Source organism: Euprymna scolopes, chromosome 11, assembly GCF_053919585.1.
Source record: "Euprymna scolopes isolate OS-2025 chromosome 11, ASM5391958v1, whole genome shotgun sequence".
In the NCBI taxonomy this organism is placed as follows: domain Eukaryota; kingdom Metazoa; phylum Mollusca; class Cephalopoda; order Sepiida; family Sepiolidae; genus Euprymna; species Euprymna scolopes.
The window spans coordinates 37,137,817-37,154,916 of NC_136492.1; the positions used below are offsets into that span (position 1 = coordinate 37,137,817).

The 17,100-nt window shown below is 32.7% G+C and overlaps 1 protein-coding gene across 6 annotated transcripts in view; it reads left to right on the forward strand.

Moving 5' to 3' along the window:
- Positions 1 to 17,100, forward strand: part of LOC145287834 (Na(+)/H(+) exchanger beta-like) — a 1,099,100-nt gene that overhangs the window by 966,433 nt on the left and 115,567 nt on the right. For all 6 annotated transcript variants that reach the window (XM_080135700.1, XM_080135702.1, XM_080135704.1 and 3 more), the window contains one exon: positions 12,762 to 12,890. In XM_080135700.1, coding sequence (XP_079991826.1) covers positions 12,762 to 12,890 — 129 coding nt within the window. The remainder of the gene's footprint in view (positions 1 to 12,761; positions 12,891 to 17,100) is intronic.

Here is a 17,100-nt window from a genome sequence, read left to right on the forward strand (position 1 = left end):
ACAAACATTGTTAAAATTATCTTTTGTTTCTGAAAAATAAGAAATCATATATTACATTATCATATAATGACAATAAAATAGTAAATTTATTTTAATATTATCATAAACAATAGTTCCGAAATTTTGAAACAGGACTTATGCCCTAGTCTGTATATTAGTCACGATGAACAAAATGGATTTAGAACATTCAATTGTCCATTGGATTATGTAATCTATGATTTATTGAAGAAATTATTAGGAAAATAAAAGTGCAAACATAAATAAATAGGTTTATATTTATTGTCAACAATAAATGAGTTAATATTTATTGTTAAAAATATAATTTTTTATTTAAAATTGAATACATTTAAGAATATCAGTTTATTAATATCATAAAAGCAAGATTGACAAATTTTTAATTTTGGTACAAAAAATGTTTTTGAAAGTAAAATTAAATGCTCTAACGCCTTTGCATGTATTTCTGTTAAATGTGTAGTTTATGAGGATTTTCATTGGTTACCAACTAATGATAATTATTTGAATAATAGTTTTAGAAACTACCTGACTTTTTATACTGTATTTTGTGTGTGGTATGTGATTGTATTTCTTTCTATTATGATTTAAAGGTAATTTTTAACATAAACGCTTAATATACATTTTAATATAACTCTTTAGTTGAAGTTTGATGCAAGTAAAGAAATTTAGAAAATTCTTCTAATTAATTTTGTTAGCGGTTATCACTGTCTTTCTTGTTGCAATAAACTGTTTTAAGAGTTTAATTCAAACCACAAAGGACATGTCGAAAATTAAAAAGACGAAAAGAGAATCGAATATCAATTTTTCAAATGCAATAATATATAGATGATTTTATAGTAGACGGAGGAGACATAATACTAACTAGCAGAAGTAATACTAACTAGTAGAAGTAATACTAACTATCAGAAGTAATACTAACTAGCAGAACCCGTGGAAATTCCACAGTACTTGAAAATATCATCACATAAGCAAACATTAGGATGTCCTACAATAGAATAATCAGTACAATATTAGTTCCGATCAGACTGTATTAAAAAATAAATATTTTTGTAGACAACTATGGAGAACTTTTTGAAATATATTATTACAAAACTATAGTAAGCTATCACTTTTTTCTAGAGATTATAATTGTAAATCAGCTAGTAATAATTATGTCACTATTTTTTCTTGATAATCTGGCGTGTAAGTAATAAGAATTGATAGAAACATGTCACATGTCAGCTTTTACAATATTTTAATAGTAAATGGAATGAATCAATAAGAAGTGCGATTGGTGGGATTTAGTTTAGTTGGCAGATGATACCTCTTTTTAAGAACTATAGTATCTGGTGGTTTCACCTGTTTGGCAAAAGTTTCTCGAATACCGGCTTAATTTTTCTCGACTCGATGGAGTGTTTCCATTTGGCGTAATTCGGTAAACTTGTAAAAACTGTTGGAGCGCCTTTTCTGAGGGCGTTCCTTTAGCCTTCTTCAGGGCTCTTTTCATCGTGTCTACAAACCTCTCTACCTGACCGTTCGATCGGGGATGATATGTTGACGTCGTTATGTTATTAACATGGAAATCCTCGCAGAAGCTTTTAAAATCTGCTGAAGTGAATTGTGTGCCATTGTCTGACACTAAACAATCAACCACACCAAACCTAGCGTACAATTCGTGAAGAGCACTGATTGTAAATCCGTCGTTGGACTTTACATCGAAATATCTCATGCCATTCTGAAAAACTGCCTACCACTATTAAATAATACTTTTCATCTGCGTAATCTACGTGTATTCTTTGCCATGGATGGTCGGCTTTAGACCATGTATTGGGGGCGCTTTTGCAGCCAATGTGCATCCCTTACACGACTTTACCGTGCCTTCTATATCAGTAAACGTAGGACCTCATGAGGCTCTTTATTCGCGTAGCCCCAGGGTGCTCCGTATAGAAATCCTTTAGAATTTTCTTTTGTAATGTAACTGGGATTACTACTCTTTCTCAGTACAACAGTACCCCATTGCACATATAATAATCTTCCGTCGCTGATTCATCCGATTTTATTTTTGTTTCATTTCTTTGATGAAATTATCTTCTTCAGCCTTCCTTATTATATCTTCCAAAGTCACTAGTAGTTCCTTGATTGTATTACATAGTATTTGTGTATAGTCCTTTTCAGTTTGTAGTGACGCTATTACTGTTTTCTAGCGGTTCCCTTGATTTCGCGACAATCCGTCTACGTGACTTAACTTCGCAGATGTAAGAAATTCCATACTGAAATGATAATTGAGTAGAATGGTCCCCCCATCTTTGCAGTCCGTGTGTAACTTGGCAGACCTTTTTTAGAGTCAAAGATGGTTATAAGCGGCTTATGATCAGTTTACAATTTAAACTTACGACCGTGTAAAAATCGGTCGAATTTTGTAAACCGATTATGGTCCCCAGTGCTTCCTTTTCGATTTGGGAGTAATTCTCCTCGGCAGGAAGTAAAGTTCTTGACGCATGGGCGATCGGCTTAGTAGACCCATCAGGTATCTTGTGTAGAATGCATGTCCTGATCCCATAAGAACTTGCGTCAGTTGCGACACTAATCTCTTGTTCCGGATTGAAATGGGTCAGGGATAAATCTGGCGTTAATACATATTTTAATTTCTTAAACGCTGCCTGGCACTCAGGCGTCCAGTCCCATTTTTTGTCCTTTTTTAATAGTACATTCAATGTTGCACGCAATTCATGCATGTTCTTAATGAACGTTTGATAATAGTTCGCGAGCTCTAAAAAAATCTGCAATGTAGCAACATTATGAGGTTCTGGCATGTCTTTTATAGCTGTGGACTTGTCTGGATCGGGTTTCCTCCCGTTATTATGACCCAGGTATTTAATTCGTTCCCCCCAAAATTCGCATTTTGATTTTCCTTCAATGTGAAGCCGTATCCTTTTATTCTGTCAAACACTTGAAATACATGATCTCTATGTTGTTCAACATTTTGACTACGCATAAGAATATCGTCCAGATAGCCTATTGTGAAATCCAAACCACTAAGCAAAGTATCAATTACGTGTTGGGAAATTGCAGGTGCTACTTTTACACCAAATGCTAATCTATTGAATTTATAAAGTCCTTTGTGCGTTGAGATACTTTACATCGAAATACCTCATGCCATTCTGAAAAACTACCTACCACTATTAAATAATAGTTTTCATTCAGTTTCGATTTATCTTCCTCTATTTGTAGGTGCGTCTTGCTTAAGTGTATTTTGGAAAAAAATTTTCCGCCATTTAACTTCGCGAATATTTCGTCTGAGTTTGGTGATGGTCCTTGAACGCCGCATTCAATCCGGTCGAAAAGTCCGCGCATACCCTAATCTCTTTAGGTGTTTTTCACGTATACGGTGGGGACTGCCCACTCACTATAGTTAATAGGGGTCAAAATCCCAGTGTGAACTAGTCTTTCCTATCCTTCTTCAATTTTTCCCTAGAAGCGAACGGTGCGCTACGTGGCTTTTTGAATATTGGTTTTGCTTCATATTCGAATCTCGCCATTATTTTTGTGCAGCATCCAAGCTTTTCGGAAAAAACACCTGGGAAAGATTTTTAAGATATTTTTTTAGTTTGTCGGCTTCGGTCGTTAGGTTTCCGACTTTAGAACAAAAATCACTCATTGGCGAGTCCCATAATTCAAATTTCTGAATCCAATCGGTCCCGAATAAGTTCGTTGTGTTCCTTAGAACGAAAACTTAGCTTTTTTGTCGTTCTTTTTAGAGACACCATTAACAACTACCTCACCCTCAAAATTTATTTTTTCACCAGTTACCGATCTTGCGACTTTGCTCGTCTTCGTGAGCTTTCCTATTCTCTTCCACGTGTGAAAATTTATAATTGATAAATCCGACTCTGAATCAAGCTGCAGTTTTACTTCTTTATTCCTGATTCTGATCGTAACATACTTCCTTATGTTCTCTGTTGGTGAAGAATCCATTTTTGCAGTTTTTACGTAGCTCTTTTTTTGCTACTTTTGTTCTGCATTATGAAGCGTTGTGACTTGCTCGCTTGCATAGGTCACACATTATTTTCCTTTGGTACTGACATGCATTGTACCCAACCCATGAGGTCCCCCACATTTGCTGCAAAGGGTCCAATAGATTTTGTTTATCCTGATAATTTTGTGAAGGGTTCTTTTTGCCTCTTCGTTGTTAATTGCTGGCGGGCGGGTGTCCTTTGTTTTTGAAACGTATTTTTTAATGTAAGCGATACCTGCTTCCTCTATGTTTCGGAAATCTTTGCTTCATTGCCACAAACCGCTTCAGCCAGTTTCTGAAGCGTCAAATCAGGTTCTAATTCGAATTTATTTAGAGCACGACGTCTTATATCGGCGTTTTTGTGGCTATCAAACCTTGTGTGAATATTAAGCATTGATATTACAATTTTATTTAATCAGACATTTTTAATTCAATTGATATTTTAATTTTTTTATTCCGAAATGTTTAATTAATTGATATTAAAAAAAATTATTAAGACATTTTAATTAAAATGATCCTACAAATGTATTTTTTTTAAATTAAAAATGTCTGAATTTAAAATAAAAGTTTTATATCAATTGTATTAAAATGTCTAAATAGACATTTAAATACAATTGATATAAAACTTTTATTTTAAATTCAGACATTTTTAAATTTATTAGTTTTTAAATTTTTCTGTGCAGACATTTTTAATTAAAATGATATTTTCATTTTATTTTTAAAGAAAACTTTTTTATTAAATTGATATTTACATTTCATTTTTTATTCAGCCATTTTAAATTCAATTGATATTTAAATTTTTTTCAGATATTTTTAATTAAAATGATATTAATTTTTTTTATTAAGACATTTTTAATTCCATTGATATTTTAATGCCTTTGTTTACTCAGATATTTTTTAATTTAAATTATATTAAAGTGTTATCTTATTAAGACACTTTTTATTCTTTTAATGCCTTTGTTTGTTCAGACATTTTTCATTAAAAAGTATTTTAATTTTTTATGAAGACATTTTAACTTCAATTCATATTTTAATTCTTTTTTATTCATAAATGTTTAATTAAATTGATATTCAGACATTTTTAATTCAATTGATATTTTTAATTTTTTTTCGGACATTAATTAAATTGATATTTTAATTTTGTTTAAAATTCTGGCATTTTTAATTCAATTGATTAATTCAATTAATTAATTCAATTAAAAAAATATTTCGGACATTTTAATTAAATCGATATTTTAATTTTGTTTTAAATTCAGACATTTTTAATTCAATTGATATTTTTATTTTGTTTTTCGGACATTTTAATTAAATTTATATTATAATTTTGTTTTAAATTCAGACATTTTTAATTCAATTGATAGTTTAATTTTTTTTATTCATACATTTTTAATTAATTTTTTCGGACATTGTTAATTCATTTGTTATTTAAATTTTATTTTTAATTCAAACTTTTCTTATTCAATTTATATTTAAATTTGATTATCATTCAGATATTCTTTATTTAATTGATAAAATTTTTTACATTTAATTCAATTGACATTTTAAGTTTATTTTTATTCATACATTTTAATTAAATTGATATTTTAATTTTGTTTTTAATTCAGACATTTCTACACCAATTGATATTTTTATTTTATTTTATTTACTTAATACATTTTTAATTCAACAAATAATTAAATTTTATTTTTATTCAGACATTTTTAATTCGATTGTTATTTTAATTTTGTTTCAGAAATTTTTTATGCAATATATATTGGTTTTAATTTTATTCAGAAAGTTTTAATTAAAATGATATTTAAATTTTATATTGAATTCAGAAATTTTTAATTCAATTGATATTTTAATTTTATTTTTAATTTAGACATTTTTAATTCAGTTGAGATGTAAATTTCATTTTCAAATCAGACATTTTTAATTCAATTGCTATTTTAACTTTATGTCTGAATAGACATTTTTAATTAAATTGATATTTTAATATTATTTTTTCTTAAGACATTATTTAAATAATTAATATTTCAATTTTATTTTTATTCAGACATTTTTAATTTAATTGATATTTCAATGTACTTTTTTATTCGGAGATTTTTAATTCAATTGATATTTTAATTTTATTTTTAATTCAGATATTTTTAATTTAATTGATATATTAATTTTCTTTTTATTCAAACATTTTTAATTTAATTGATATTTCAATTTTGATTTTATTCAGACATTTTTAATTCAATTGATATTAAAATTTTGTTTTTAATTAAGACATTTATAATTAAATTTATATTTTAATTTTATTTTTTCTTAATACATTTTTAAAATAATTAATATTTAAATTTTATTTTTTATTCAAACATTATTTAGATAATTCAATTTATTATTTAGGTAATCCAATTGATATTTCAATGTACTTTTTTATTCAGACATTTTTAATTCCATTAATATTTTAATTTTATTTGAAGAAAAATATCTTAGTTTACTGAATTAATTTTTATAATGTAAATAAAACATTTGATAACCAAGCGTTGTTATTCTGAGGACGAATCTTTATGAGGACCAGCTCAGACCGAGAAGGAAATTATTTTTTGACTAGTCATTTTTAAAGATCATTACTATTTAATAATGGATCTTGAGCCACTATTTTTTAAATAACACCAGCAAACATGAACGTCTTTAAATAATAAAAAGTTTTTTTTTTAATATATACTTTTAATTTTTGGACGGAAAATATACTTTAATTCTTTGAATGAAAAATATACTTCAATTCTTTCATAAAAATTTTTTTTTTTTAAATTAACGTATTTTTAACTAAATTCAAAGTCAAATTCCAAATTTAAAAATCTAAATAAATTAAAACATACATCAAATTAATGACACAAAATGCTTAATTCACAAAAGTTGTAATTAAATAGACTTTGTATTTCAGAAACTTTTAAATAAAATAATTTTCTTTTATAGAGACAACTTCAAAAATAGGTTTTGCCGCATTTTCAAAAGAAGATAATCTCCAAAATTAAATATAACTGCTTAACTTTCAGTTTAAATAGAGGATAGTCTCACCAACACGATAAGAATATCATTTATAAAACGTAAAAACTACGCATTAGAATAAATAAACTTTCGTTAATTATCATAGTTAGGCGCATTGATACCAAAAAAACATTTAGGATGAATTATTATTTAGCTTCGATATTTTATTATTTTTTCTATAAAACTTCATTTGACTGTTAATGAGTTGTGGGAGAAAGGGGAATAATTTGTGCCGGTCGCGACCGTGTCTACGATGGGCCGCATGCGGCTTGCGGGTCGTATGTTTGACATGCTTGCTCGAGATTAATTAATGTACCCGAGATTAATTAATGTACCCGAGATTAATTAATGTACCCGCTCGAATTTGGCGTTAAATAGTTTTTAATTCTTTTCATTCTCGTGGCAATTGTTTGATGGCCTTGAGGAAGAGGCTCGACAAATAGGGCAAAAAGGTGGCTTCATGGCTGACTTCGAATCTCATGATTGTTACCCTGCACTGATGATTGCGTGAGCACGAAATGTCTGTAGGTAAAAATGAATAAGTATCATTTTATTATATATATATATATATATATATATATATATATATATATATATATATATATATATATATATATACTAGCTGTACCCGGCTGTGGCTCAGTTTGTTTAAATGAAACACAAACCGAAAAAGACAAAATATATGTCTTATGTTTATGTTTTCAATATTGTTGGATACACAAAACTTGAGGTGCCCTTTGTCTGTGCAGATGTAGAGATTTTCTGATTTTCTAACTGTAGAACACGCAACATATACTTGCCCATGTGAGAAGACATTATGGTGTAGATGTATTTACATCAACACCGATGGAAAAATTGGAAGGAAAACTGTTTAAAGAATAAACCAACAAAGTAAGTGGGAGACCAATTATAATTCAGCATAAAGAAAGAAAGATGAAAAGAATGTAAAAATGTTGTAGGTTTTCAAAGAAAGGAAATAGTTTGGTAAACTGTTCTTTTTTTAATTACATGAAAATATAATGTATTGCTTTCAAATTTAATTCATGAGAAAATGCGTAAACATTTTGGTGCTTTTTCTTTTCGAATTCATAAATCGAAATATTGATTTTCTAGTGAACCCAATAGCAATGTACTGAATTGCCATGTCACAGTAATGAAAATAAAAAAAAAACTGGCAAAAAACGATGAGGGAGAAATTAATGATTACCTGAAAAAGTGTTCGTTATATTGCGTTTACGTCACATGTCACGTAACAAAACAAACATAGCCTAAATCATTTTTTCGTGTAATCATTGAAGATCGAAATAATTGTAACATGATAACTTCTTACATTTTTTTTCAATATGTATTTTATAATATATTACATTGGTTATTGTTGTGATTGACAAAAAATGTAAGGAGTTATCATGTTGTTGTTTTTTTCAATTAAATATCAACTTTTCGGCTTGCCGATTTCACCACTATAATGAAGACGCTCCCTTTTTATCGGCAGATCTGTACAATGAAGACCTCATATGAGGTTTTTGTACTTTTGCATAATTTGACCCAGATCATCGGGATTTTTCGTCTATTATGATTCGGGCTTGACCGGCAGTCACCGGAGAAGCCAAGCAAAAGTAACAGATGCAGACGAATTTCAAAACAAACAAACCGGAAAAAATAGAAATACAATTAATAAGAAAACCTACTGCGAATTTACTGAATATATATATATATATATATATATATATATATATATATATATACAGAGAGAGAGAGAGAGAGAGAGAGAGAGAGAGAGAGAGAGAGAGAGAGAGAGTTCGAATCGTTCGACTGGTGTTAATCGTGACATCCTGCACTAAAGATTCCCGAAAGGATGAAACACTAGTGTCTGTAGGTATTTAATTATTATTGTAAAAAAAATAATTATGACAGCCCCTTTAAGAAATTCGTTTCTTATCGTTGAGCACTTTCAGTTGAATTAAAGTCGGTCAATTTAGCTCTTATGCATAGATCATCGTATAACGATTAGATCACTGTCTGACTGACGTAAAGAACATTTAAAATTAAAATGTTTAAATTCAACGTTATTTCACGCGGTTAATGGTAGCAGAATGGATACGGTATTTGCTAATCGAGCCAGAGATGTCTCGTGTTGCCGAGTTCGAATCACTGCACTGAAGATTCCCGAAAGGATGAAACACTAGTGCCTGTAGGTATTTTGTAGTGTTTATTTATAAAAAAATTGATTTTTTTACCGTAAATTGTTCGACGAAAATTTCTTTCCAAAGAAACTTACATTTTTTTCAAGAAAATTGGCAGTAAACGTTTCTCTTCGCAAATAGAATTGTTTATTATGAGAAAAGATTAATGCTTTTACGAAAACTGTAAATTGTTAGGTGAAAGAACAGAAATTTTTTTCAAGAAAATGTACAAATTATTTTTATCAACACCCCCATTAATTATGTAAAAAAAATGTCGATTTATTGTTTCAACATTGGAAGAACGCTCGGCTTAATCCAGTAATTACCGGTCTAGCCCTATCCATCCTGAGGATTCGGGTAAAATTCTGCAAGAGTACCATTCTTTCTGATTCCATCTTTTTTTCTCAATTTTTTGAGTGGATTATCAGCGATTGCAAACTACCAAATTTAACCAAAATACAAACAATTCAATAATTAAATATTTTTAAAGGGTACAAAGTTCTACTAAATATATCCCCCTTAGTGGAAACACAAATCAAATTATTGCCCGTATGGTTAAGAGAGTTTTTTTTTCGATTTTTTTGAGGGGGGGGCGAAATTGTTCCCTCTCTAAATTCCACAATTTTCACTTTTTTTAAACTTTTTTCCTGTTATTACAGATTTACGTTACAGATTATAAAAAGATTTAAAAGAACATTTTTTATACCTTCACGTGAGAGTTCAGTTTTCAATAAATTTCGTATTCAATTTAGTACAACATTATAATTGAAAAATGAACCCCCACGTGTAAAGTTATAAGAAACTGTTTTTTCAAAAATTTTTAATAGTCTAAAACTTAAGCATGCAATCGATGATATTAATAGGAAAAAGGTTTTTTGAAAGTTAAACTTATGGAATTTAGAAAGCGGACAATCTTGCTAACGTCCGCCTTTTTTTTCAATATGTCAAGCAGCTACCAGATTTGTAGGGGTCGCTCAATTTCTAATATAACTTAAGTAGATCTAGATGTTTATACCCTAGGGTTAAACTTGCGGAGTATGGGCTGTGTTTGGATTGTTGTAAAAATGAAACGGAAATTTAAATTTCGTTCCGTTTTGATCGTTTTTTATTGTACCCCTAAAAAACGGATGTGGTCGAAAGAATAACATTCAACAATTGTACTTTATTTTTAATTTATGAAAATAAAATTGTATTAACTAAAATGAAATAATTTAATTTTAAACGAAAAAGTCAATTTGGTATTTTTTTTTTGGTATTTTTTTTTTTTTGGTATTTTTTTTTTTTTTTTTACATAAGTCCAACTCACCGTTCACATTGGAAATGTCGACATTTTGGAAGAATATTTGACAGGAAAGCGACCACATGTGGTTAATTTAAATTAAATTTCAATCACATGATTACATTTTCAATAATCACGTGATTAAATGTTATCCATTTAAAATTTACCCATATTGTAAACACATTATGAAGCGAGGTAAAAAGTTCCCTGTAGTGATGTCACGTGACGGCAGGCGGTGATGCTAATATTTCGCCAAATAAAAAAAATGACTACATAGTTACAAATAAAATCACCTAATTTATTGAATAAAAATTAAGTATAATGTTATGATTAAAAAGAGATATATAAAAACATGCATGAGTACACTGCAAATACTATACCAACATGTCGAAGCAATCGGTTCGGTGGTTTTTTAGTTTTTTAAAAACTAAAAAACCAAGAGATACACACACACACACACACATACATATATATATATATATATATATATATATATATATATATATATATATATATATATATATATAGTGCCACGCAAAAGTATTGGATACATTACATTTTCCTCATTACATTTTACCTAAAATTTGGTCAGTATATTCCTATTACTATTCTAACTAATATTTGGGGTAGTAATTACAAAATTTAAGTTTAGAAATTTATATTAAAGAAAAAATATAAATCAACTAACGCAAAAGTATTGGATGCATTGATTTAATATTTGATTGCATAGCCTTTATTGCGTTCAACAGCTTCCAATCGCTTTCTCTAGTTGCATACATGCTTTTTGCAAAGATATGCAGGTATTTTGCGCCATTCTGCTTTGTTCCAGTTGTTGAATATTTTGAGGATTCCTCTTGTGAATATTGATCTTCAATATTTTCCACAAATTTTCAATCTGGAGACTGACTGGGCCAAAGAAGAACGTTCATTCCGTTATTTCTAAGCCATTCTTTGGTAATTTTGGCAGTATGCTTGGGATCATTGTCCTGCTGAAACACGAAATTGCTGTTATGTCCCAACAAATAAGTAGAATTCTGGAGGGTTTTTTTCTCCAAAATCTCCCTGTACATACGTCCATTCATTCTACCATTGATGATTTCTAGTTCACCAGTAACTTTGGGTGAAAAATACCCCCATATTATAATCAAACCACCGCCAAACTTTACCGTAGGAATGATATTCTTTTTGTCATAGACGGTGCCATTTTTACGCCATACACGTGTTGTGTTTCTTCCAAAGATTTCGATTTTCGTTTCGTCTGACCAGATGACCTTGTTCCAAAATTCTTGGGGTTGTTTTAACATGCCTCAATAATGGAACTTTTTTTGGGGGGGGGACCTTGATACAAAACCTGCACAATTTAGAACTTTACTGGTTGTATCCTTGCTCACATTAATCTCAGCTTCTCTGAGGTCGGTTTTAATTTCACCACGAGTAAGAAATGTTTTTTTTGTTTTTTTACCTTTCTGCTTATCCACCTTGATTTTTTTCGTTTAATTTCCCTGGCCGACCACATCTTGGAAGATTTGCGGCAGCTTCACCAGGGTTTTTAACTTTCTAATAACGTTTCCAACTCTATTAAGCGGTAAATTAAGTTCCCTTGGTATTATTCGATACCCTTTTCCTTCTTTGTGCTTATCAATTATTTTTTGACGAATGTCTATTGACAACTCTTTAGTTTTAGGCATTTTTATAAATGAACTGGTTGACTTTGAAGGAGTGAGCCCAAACTGGAAGAATTTTATAAAATTATTTTAATATAAAGCTCTCTGATTGGTCAGTGATAACTCATTTGCATTATTGCAACACACTAAGCAAACGTCATTTAAATATATTTCAGAAAAAGAATTTTGTAAAAGTGTATCCAATACTTTTTCGTTTGTTAATTTATATTTTTCCTTAAATATACACTTCCTAAACTTTCATTTTGTAATTACTACATCAAATATAATTTAGAATATAATAGGAATATACTGAACAAATTTTAGGTAAAATCTTGAACCCTAATTAAAGTCATGAAGAAAAATGTAATGTATTCAATACTTTTGTGTGGCACTGTTATATCGGTTTGCGTTCAAACATAGTCTCTCTTTTAAAGATCTGCTCTGTTCTACTACACAGAAAAATCTCTAAGCTACCTCGCTCATTGATAAATTTAAAATTACTCAATGAGTAATCTAGTTAATATAGAGATGGTTTCCCGTCCAATTAACTTTTGCCATAATATATTTCAATAGGTAACATGTTTTCTTCTTTTTTTTTCTTTTCTCAGAGTTACGGTGGTCTTCGTGGTGCTGTTTGTTTTTCACTCGTGGCGACCTTAGATCCAGCCAAATACCCTCTCCGTAACCTTTTCATAACAACAACTTTGTCAGTGGTCATCTTCACAGTTTTTATTCAGGTCAGATTTCGAATCAATTTCTATTATTGTTTTCTCAATCAACACTCAATAAAGAAAGAATGGCAATAAACATTACAATTGGCCTAAGTTGTAATGTTTAATGTCAAATGCGGTAAATGTTGACCGAATAAAATATGTCGATATTTAAAGAAGATCGTGGAGGGGATGAGAGAACAAATAACTTGGTAAATTGGTTGGGCAGAAATACGGGTTAAAAAAAGTGAATATCAGATAAAGCATCTAATGAGTAGCACCCTTGACCTCTAGACATCCGTACTGTGTCTCTGTCACCAGTGATGTTTAATAGTAATAATAATAATAATAATAATAATGATGATGATGATGATGATGATGATGATGATGATGATTGTAGGGAAACGCGTGACTTACCTAACTAGCATATGTGCATAATTCAACGGGTCGGTCGTGGAACGAAATGAATGAAGAAGAAAGAAACAAAAATGACTGCCTTATCTCTTTATATGCCTGCAATGTTACCACCTGATATGCAGATGAGATGCTCCTGGTTGGAGATAAAAGAGGGTTGATTTTTTAGAGGGCACGTTCATTTTGAAGTTGGATTTCGAAGAAATAAGTTGAAGTAGCAGAAGTGCGTTTGCAGTTGAGAGAAGGTGCGTTGCATATACAGAAGTTTGGAAGTTGGAAGTTTGGACAACAGTGTCAAACTTACCCAGGAAATTATTGGTGTGAAGGGCAGAAGAAATACCCATCAAGTTATTGAGTTATAAGCTATTTCGGCTCTCGGTGTGCGATGACTCGGAAGGCAGAAAATGGACAGATTCGACTTTTGCTTGATACCTGAGTTTGACGGATCTACCACTGGACCGTCTGTCATCGAATGGGTTGAAAAGGCTGAGAAGATCTGTAAACTGTGCAGAATTAAAGAACCAGCCACAGTCATTCCTCTGAGGTTAACCAGAGAGGCCTATGCAGTCTACCAGTAACTCGGGGATGAACCAGACTTGGGATGAAATCAAGCATAGCCTGTATACAGCGTTTGGTACAGATCCGTTTGTTGCATGGCAACAGTTCACGAGCTGGCAACTTAACCCCAAGGAAACGGTTGATGTGTACTTAACCGACCTATGAAAGTTATCGGTACCATTTGGTGGGGTCAACGACAAAATATTAAGCTGTGCCTTTTTAGTAGGCTTACCTGAGGAGATCAGCAAACTGTTGCAGGCATCGTTACGAATTGATGAATTGACAACAGACGAGTTATTAGCCCGAGCTCAAAACATCTGTAAGGAACAGGAGCCAATTGCAGCAGCAGCTAGTATTCGACATGCAGCAGTCGAACCGCATGGAGGCAACGTAGATTCTCTCTCAGGTAGTAATAAGCGTGTAGGCCCAGTGTGCTATAAATGATACACACACCTCCTATCACTCCGGCAGTCCTTAGCAAAATGCAATCATTTTGCTAAGGACTGCCGGAGCGATAGGAGCTGTGTATATCCACGAGCACAGAGAACAGTACAATGCTATTGCTGCAATAAGTTTGGGCACATATCTCGCAACTCTTTGGGAAACGACGTTGGGGGCAAGGTACTATCGCCACCCTTACCCCTTGCCAACCAATAAACACAGGATTACCGGTCATTGGCATTAAAATTGACAATGTGCAGTGTTCAGCACTCATAGACATGGGGTGTTCTCGGTCTATAGTTAGTGCACATCACTGTCAGATGTGACGGGAGCAACCAGTCGGTATTATGACGATCAATGGCTTGTCCCGAGCATGTTGTGGCGAAGGGACAGTCACAATCTGTACTGAGAAGAATGACACAGCCAAAGTTGACATTCTGGTGATGCAAGAAAAACACCTTGGCTATGACATGTTGATTGGAATTGATGCACTAGGAGGCGTCATAATCACAGCGACTGGAGGTGTAATGCTTGGAGAAGGGAAAGAAGTTTGTGCAGCCATGTCTATTGAAGAAAAGGACTTCTGTGCTATGTTTGACGACAACGAAAAGGCGTGGACTGCAAAGTTGAAATGAACTATGAGCCAGGCATCAGATCGGCTGTGCAACACCATTCCAGAGTATGCAGTTTCCATGAAGAATAAGGGCCGCATATGAAGAAGAACTTCAGATGTGAATTGATAACGGATGGTTAATACAGGAACGTATGGGACCACCCAAAGGATTCATTCTGCTCATGGCTGTTGAACAACCTACTAAAGACAAAATTCAGCCTGTAATGGATTACCGAGAATTGAATCAACATGTTGATGCTTTCACTGGAAACGCAGATATGTGCGCTGCTAAACTAAAAGAGTGGCGTCAGAAAGGGAGTAATGTAGCACTGCTGGATTTGAAGAGAGCCTACCTGCAGATACGTGTCCATGAGTCATTATGGCCATCTCAGACAGTGATAATCAAGGGAAAACGATATTGTTTGACATGTTTAGGTTTTGGCATAAATGTAGCACCTTTAATAATGACAATTATTATTAAAACTGTTTTGATGCTGGATAAGACCACAGCAAAAGCTGCTTCAGCTTACATTGATGACATCTACGTTAATGAGGATATAATGTCTGCAGATGTGGTTCGAATAAAACTGGAATCGTTTGGGTTAATAAGCAAAGACCCTAAGCGCCTAAAGGATGGGGTGCCCGGGTTAGGCCTAGAGGTCGAGGTCTGGGAGGAGGGCAATACTTTGCGATGGAAGCGAGGAAGCGCGATTCCAGAGTTACCCAGTGTATTGATTGACAAGACGCATTGTGTTTTCTATTTGCGGTAAATTAGTAGGACATCTATCTGTCTGTGGATGGCTCTGATCGGCAGCAGGAGTGTTAAAAAGAAGAGTATCTGCAGTAACCAAAGGATGGGATGACATGGTGGATGATGATTCTCTCCAGCAAATGATGGCTGAAATGTTGTCCAGAGTACATAGAAACGACCCTGCCCAGGGTGAGTGGCAAGTATCTGGAAACGAACTGAATGCATGGGTTGACGCAAGTTCACTTGCTACAGGTGTCGTGTTGGAACAATTGGGGGTTATTGTGGAAGATGCGTGCTGGCTTCATCCGAAAAATGATGCCCAGCATATAAATTTGGTAGAACTTTATGCCACGTTAAAAGGGCTTAATCTTGCATTGCAATCACAGGCTAAGGTTGTGCATCTCCACACTGACTCGTTGTGTGTTTACCACTGGTTGACCGACACCTTGACTATAAAGGCTCGAGTTAAGACTAGAACTGCAAGTGAGATGTTAGTACGAAGGAGACTGGCAATAATAAAGTGTCTAGCTGACGAATACAGCTTGCAGGTGGACATTACCTTAGTTTCATCGCAGAATTTGGCTGATAGCTTGACTAGAGTACCAAAGAGGTGGATTGATGTAATGAGGCAGGTATCTGATCCTCCACAACAGACATGCGCGACCGTAACAGATCAATTAACACCTGACCAGATCCGTACAATACATCAGCAGAGTGGACATCCTGGATTTCGGAGGATAACATATTTTGTCCGAAAAGTGTGTCCTTCAACTACAAGAGCATCAATCAAGGCAGCTATATGCTCGTGTGAAGAGTGTCAGCGAATTGGTTCGGCACCGTCCCAATGGCAAAAAGGGAAACTTGAGGTGGAGGATAACTGGTATCGAGTAGGAATGGATGTAACGCATTATGAGGGCAGCATTTTTTGAGCTTGACAGATTGTGGCCCGACACATTTCACGATATGGCACCTGTTGACATGACAGGATGCATCTAGCATTATACAACAGTTGAGAACTGTCTTTTTTAAACGTGGTGCCCTGCTTGAAATTCTGACTGATAACGCCACTACGTTTTGATGTCAAGAATTTCAGAAATTCACGCAGGATTGAGGGATTAGAATGTATTACCGATGTGCATATTTTCCTGAAGGTAACGGTATAGCGGAGCGGTTTAATGAAAAGAATGGCAGACAGGACACAGTGTCCTATTCCAGAAGCTGTATACTGGTATAATGTGACACCAAAAGACGATGCAACACCAGAAACTGTACCAGCTAATGGGATTTACCGCTATGAACAGCGTGTAAAAGGATTTGATGTCACACCATCAGTGGTTAGCGTTGTCAATACACTATATCAAGTGGTAGACCATGTTTGGGTAAAATTTTGCAGAGGAAAAATAGACAAAATCATAAGTCCTCAGATCATGTTGATTGATGGTGTACCACGTCATGTAAAA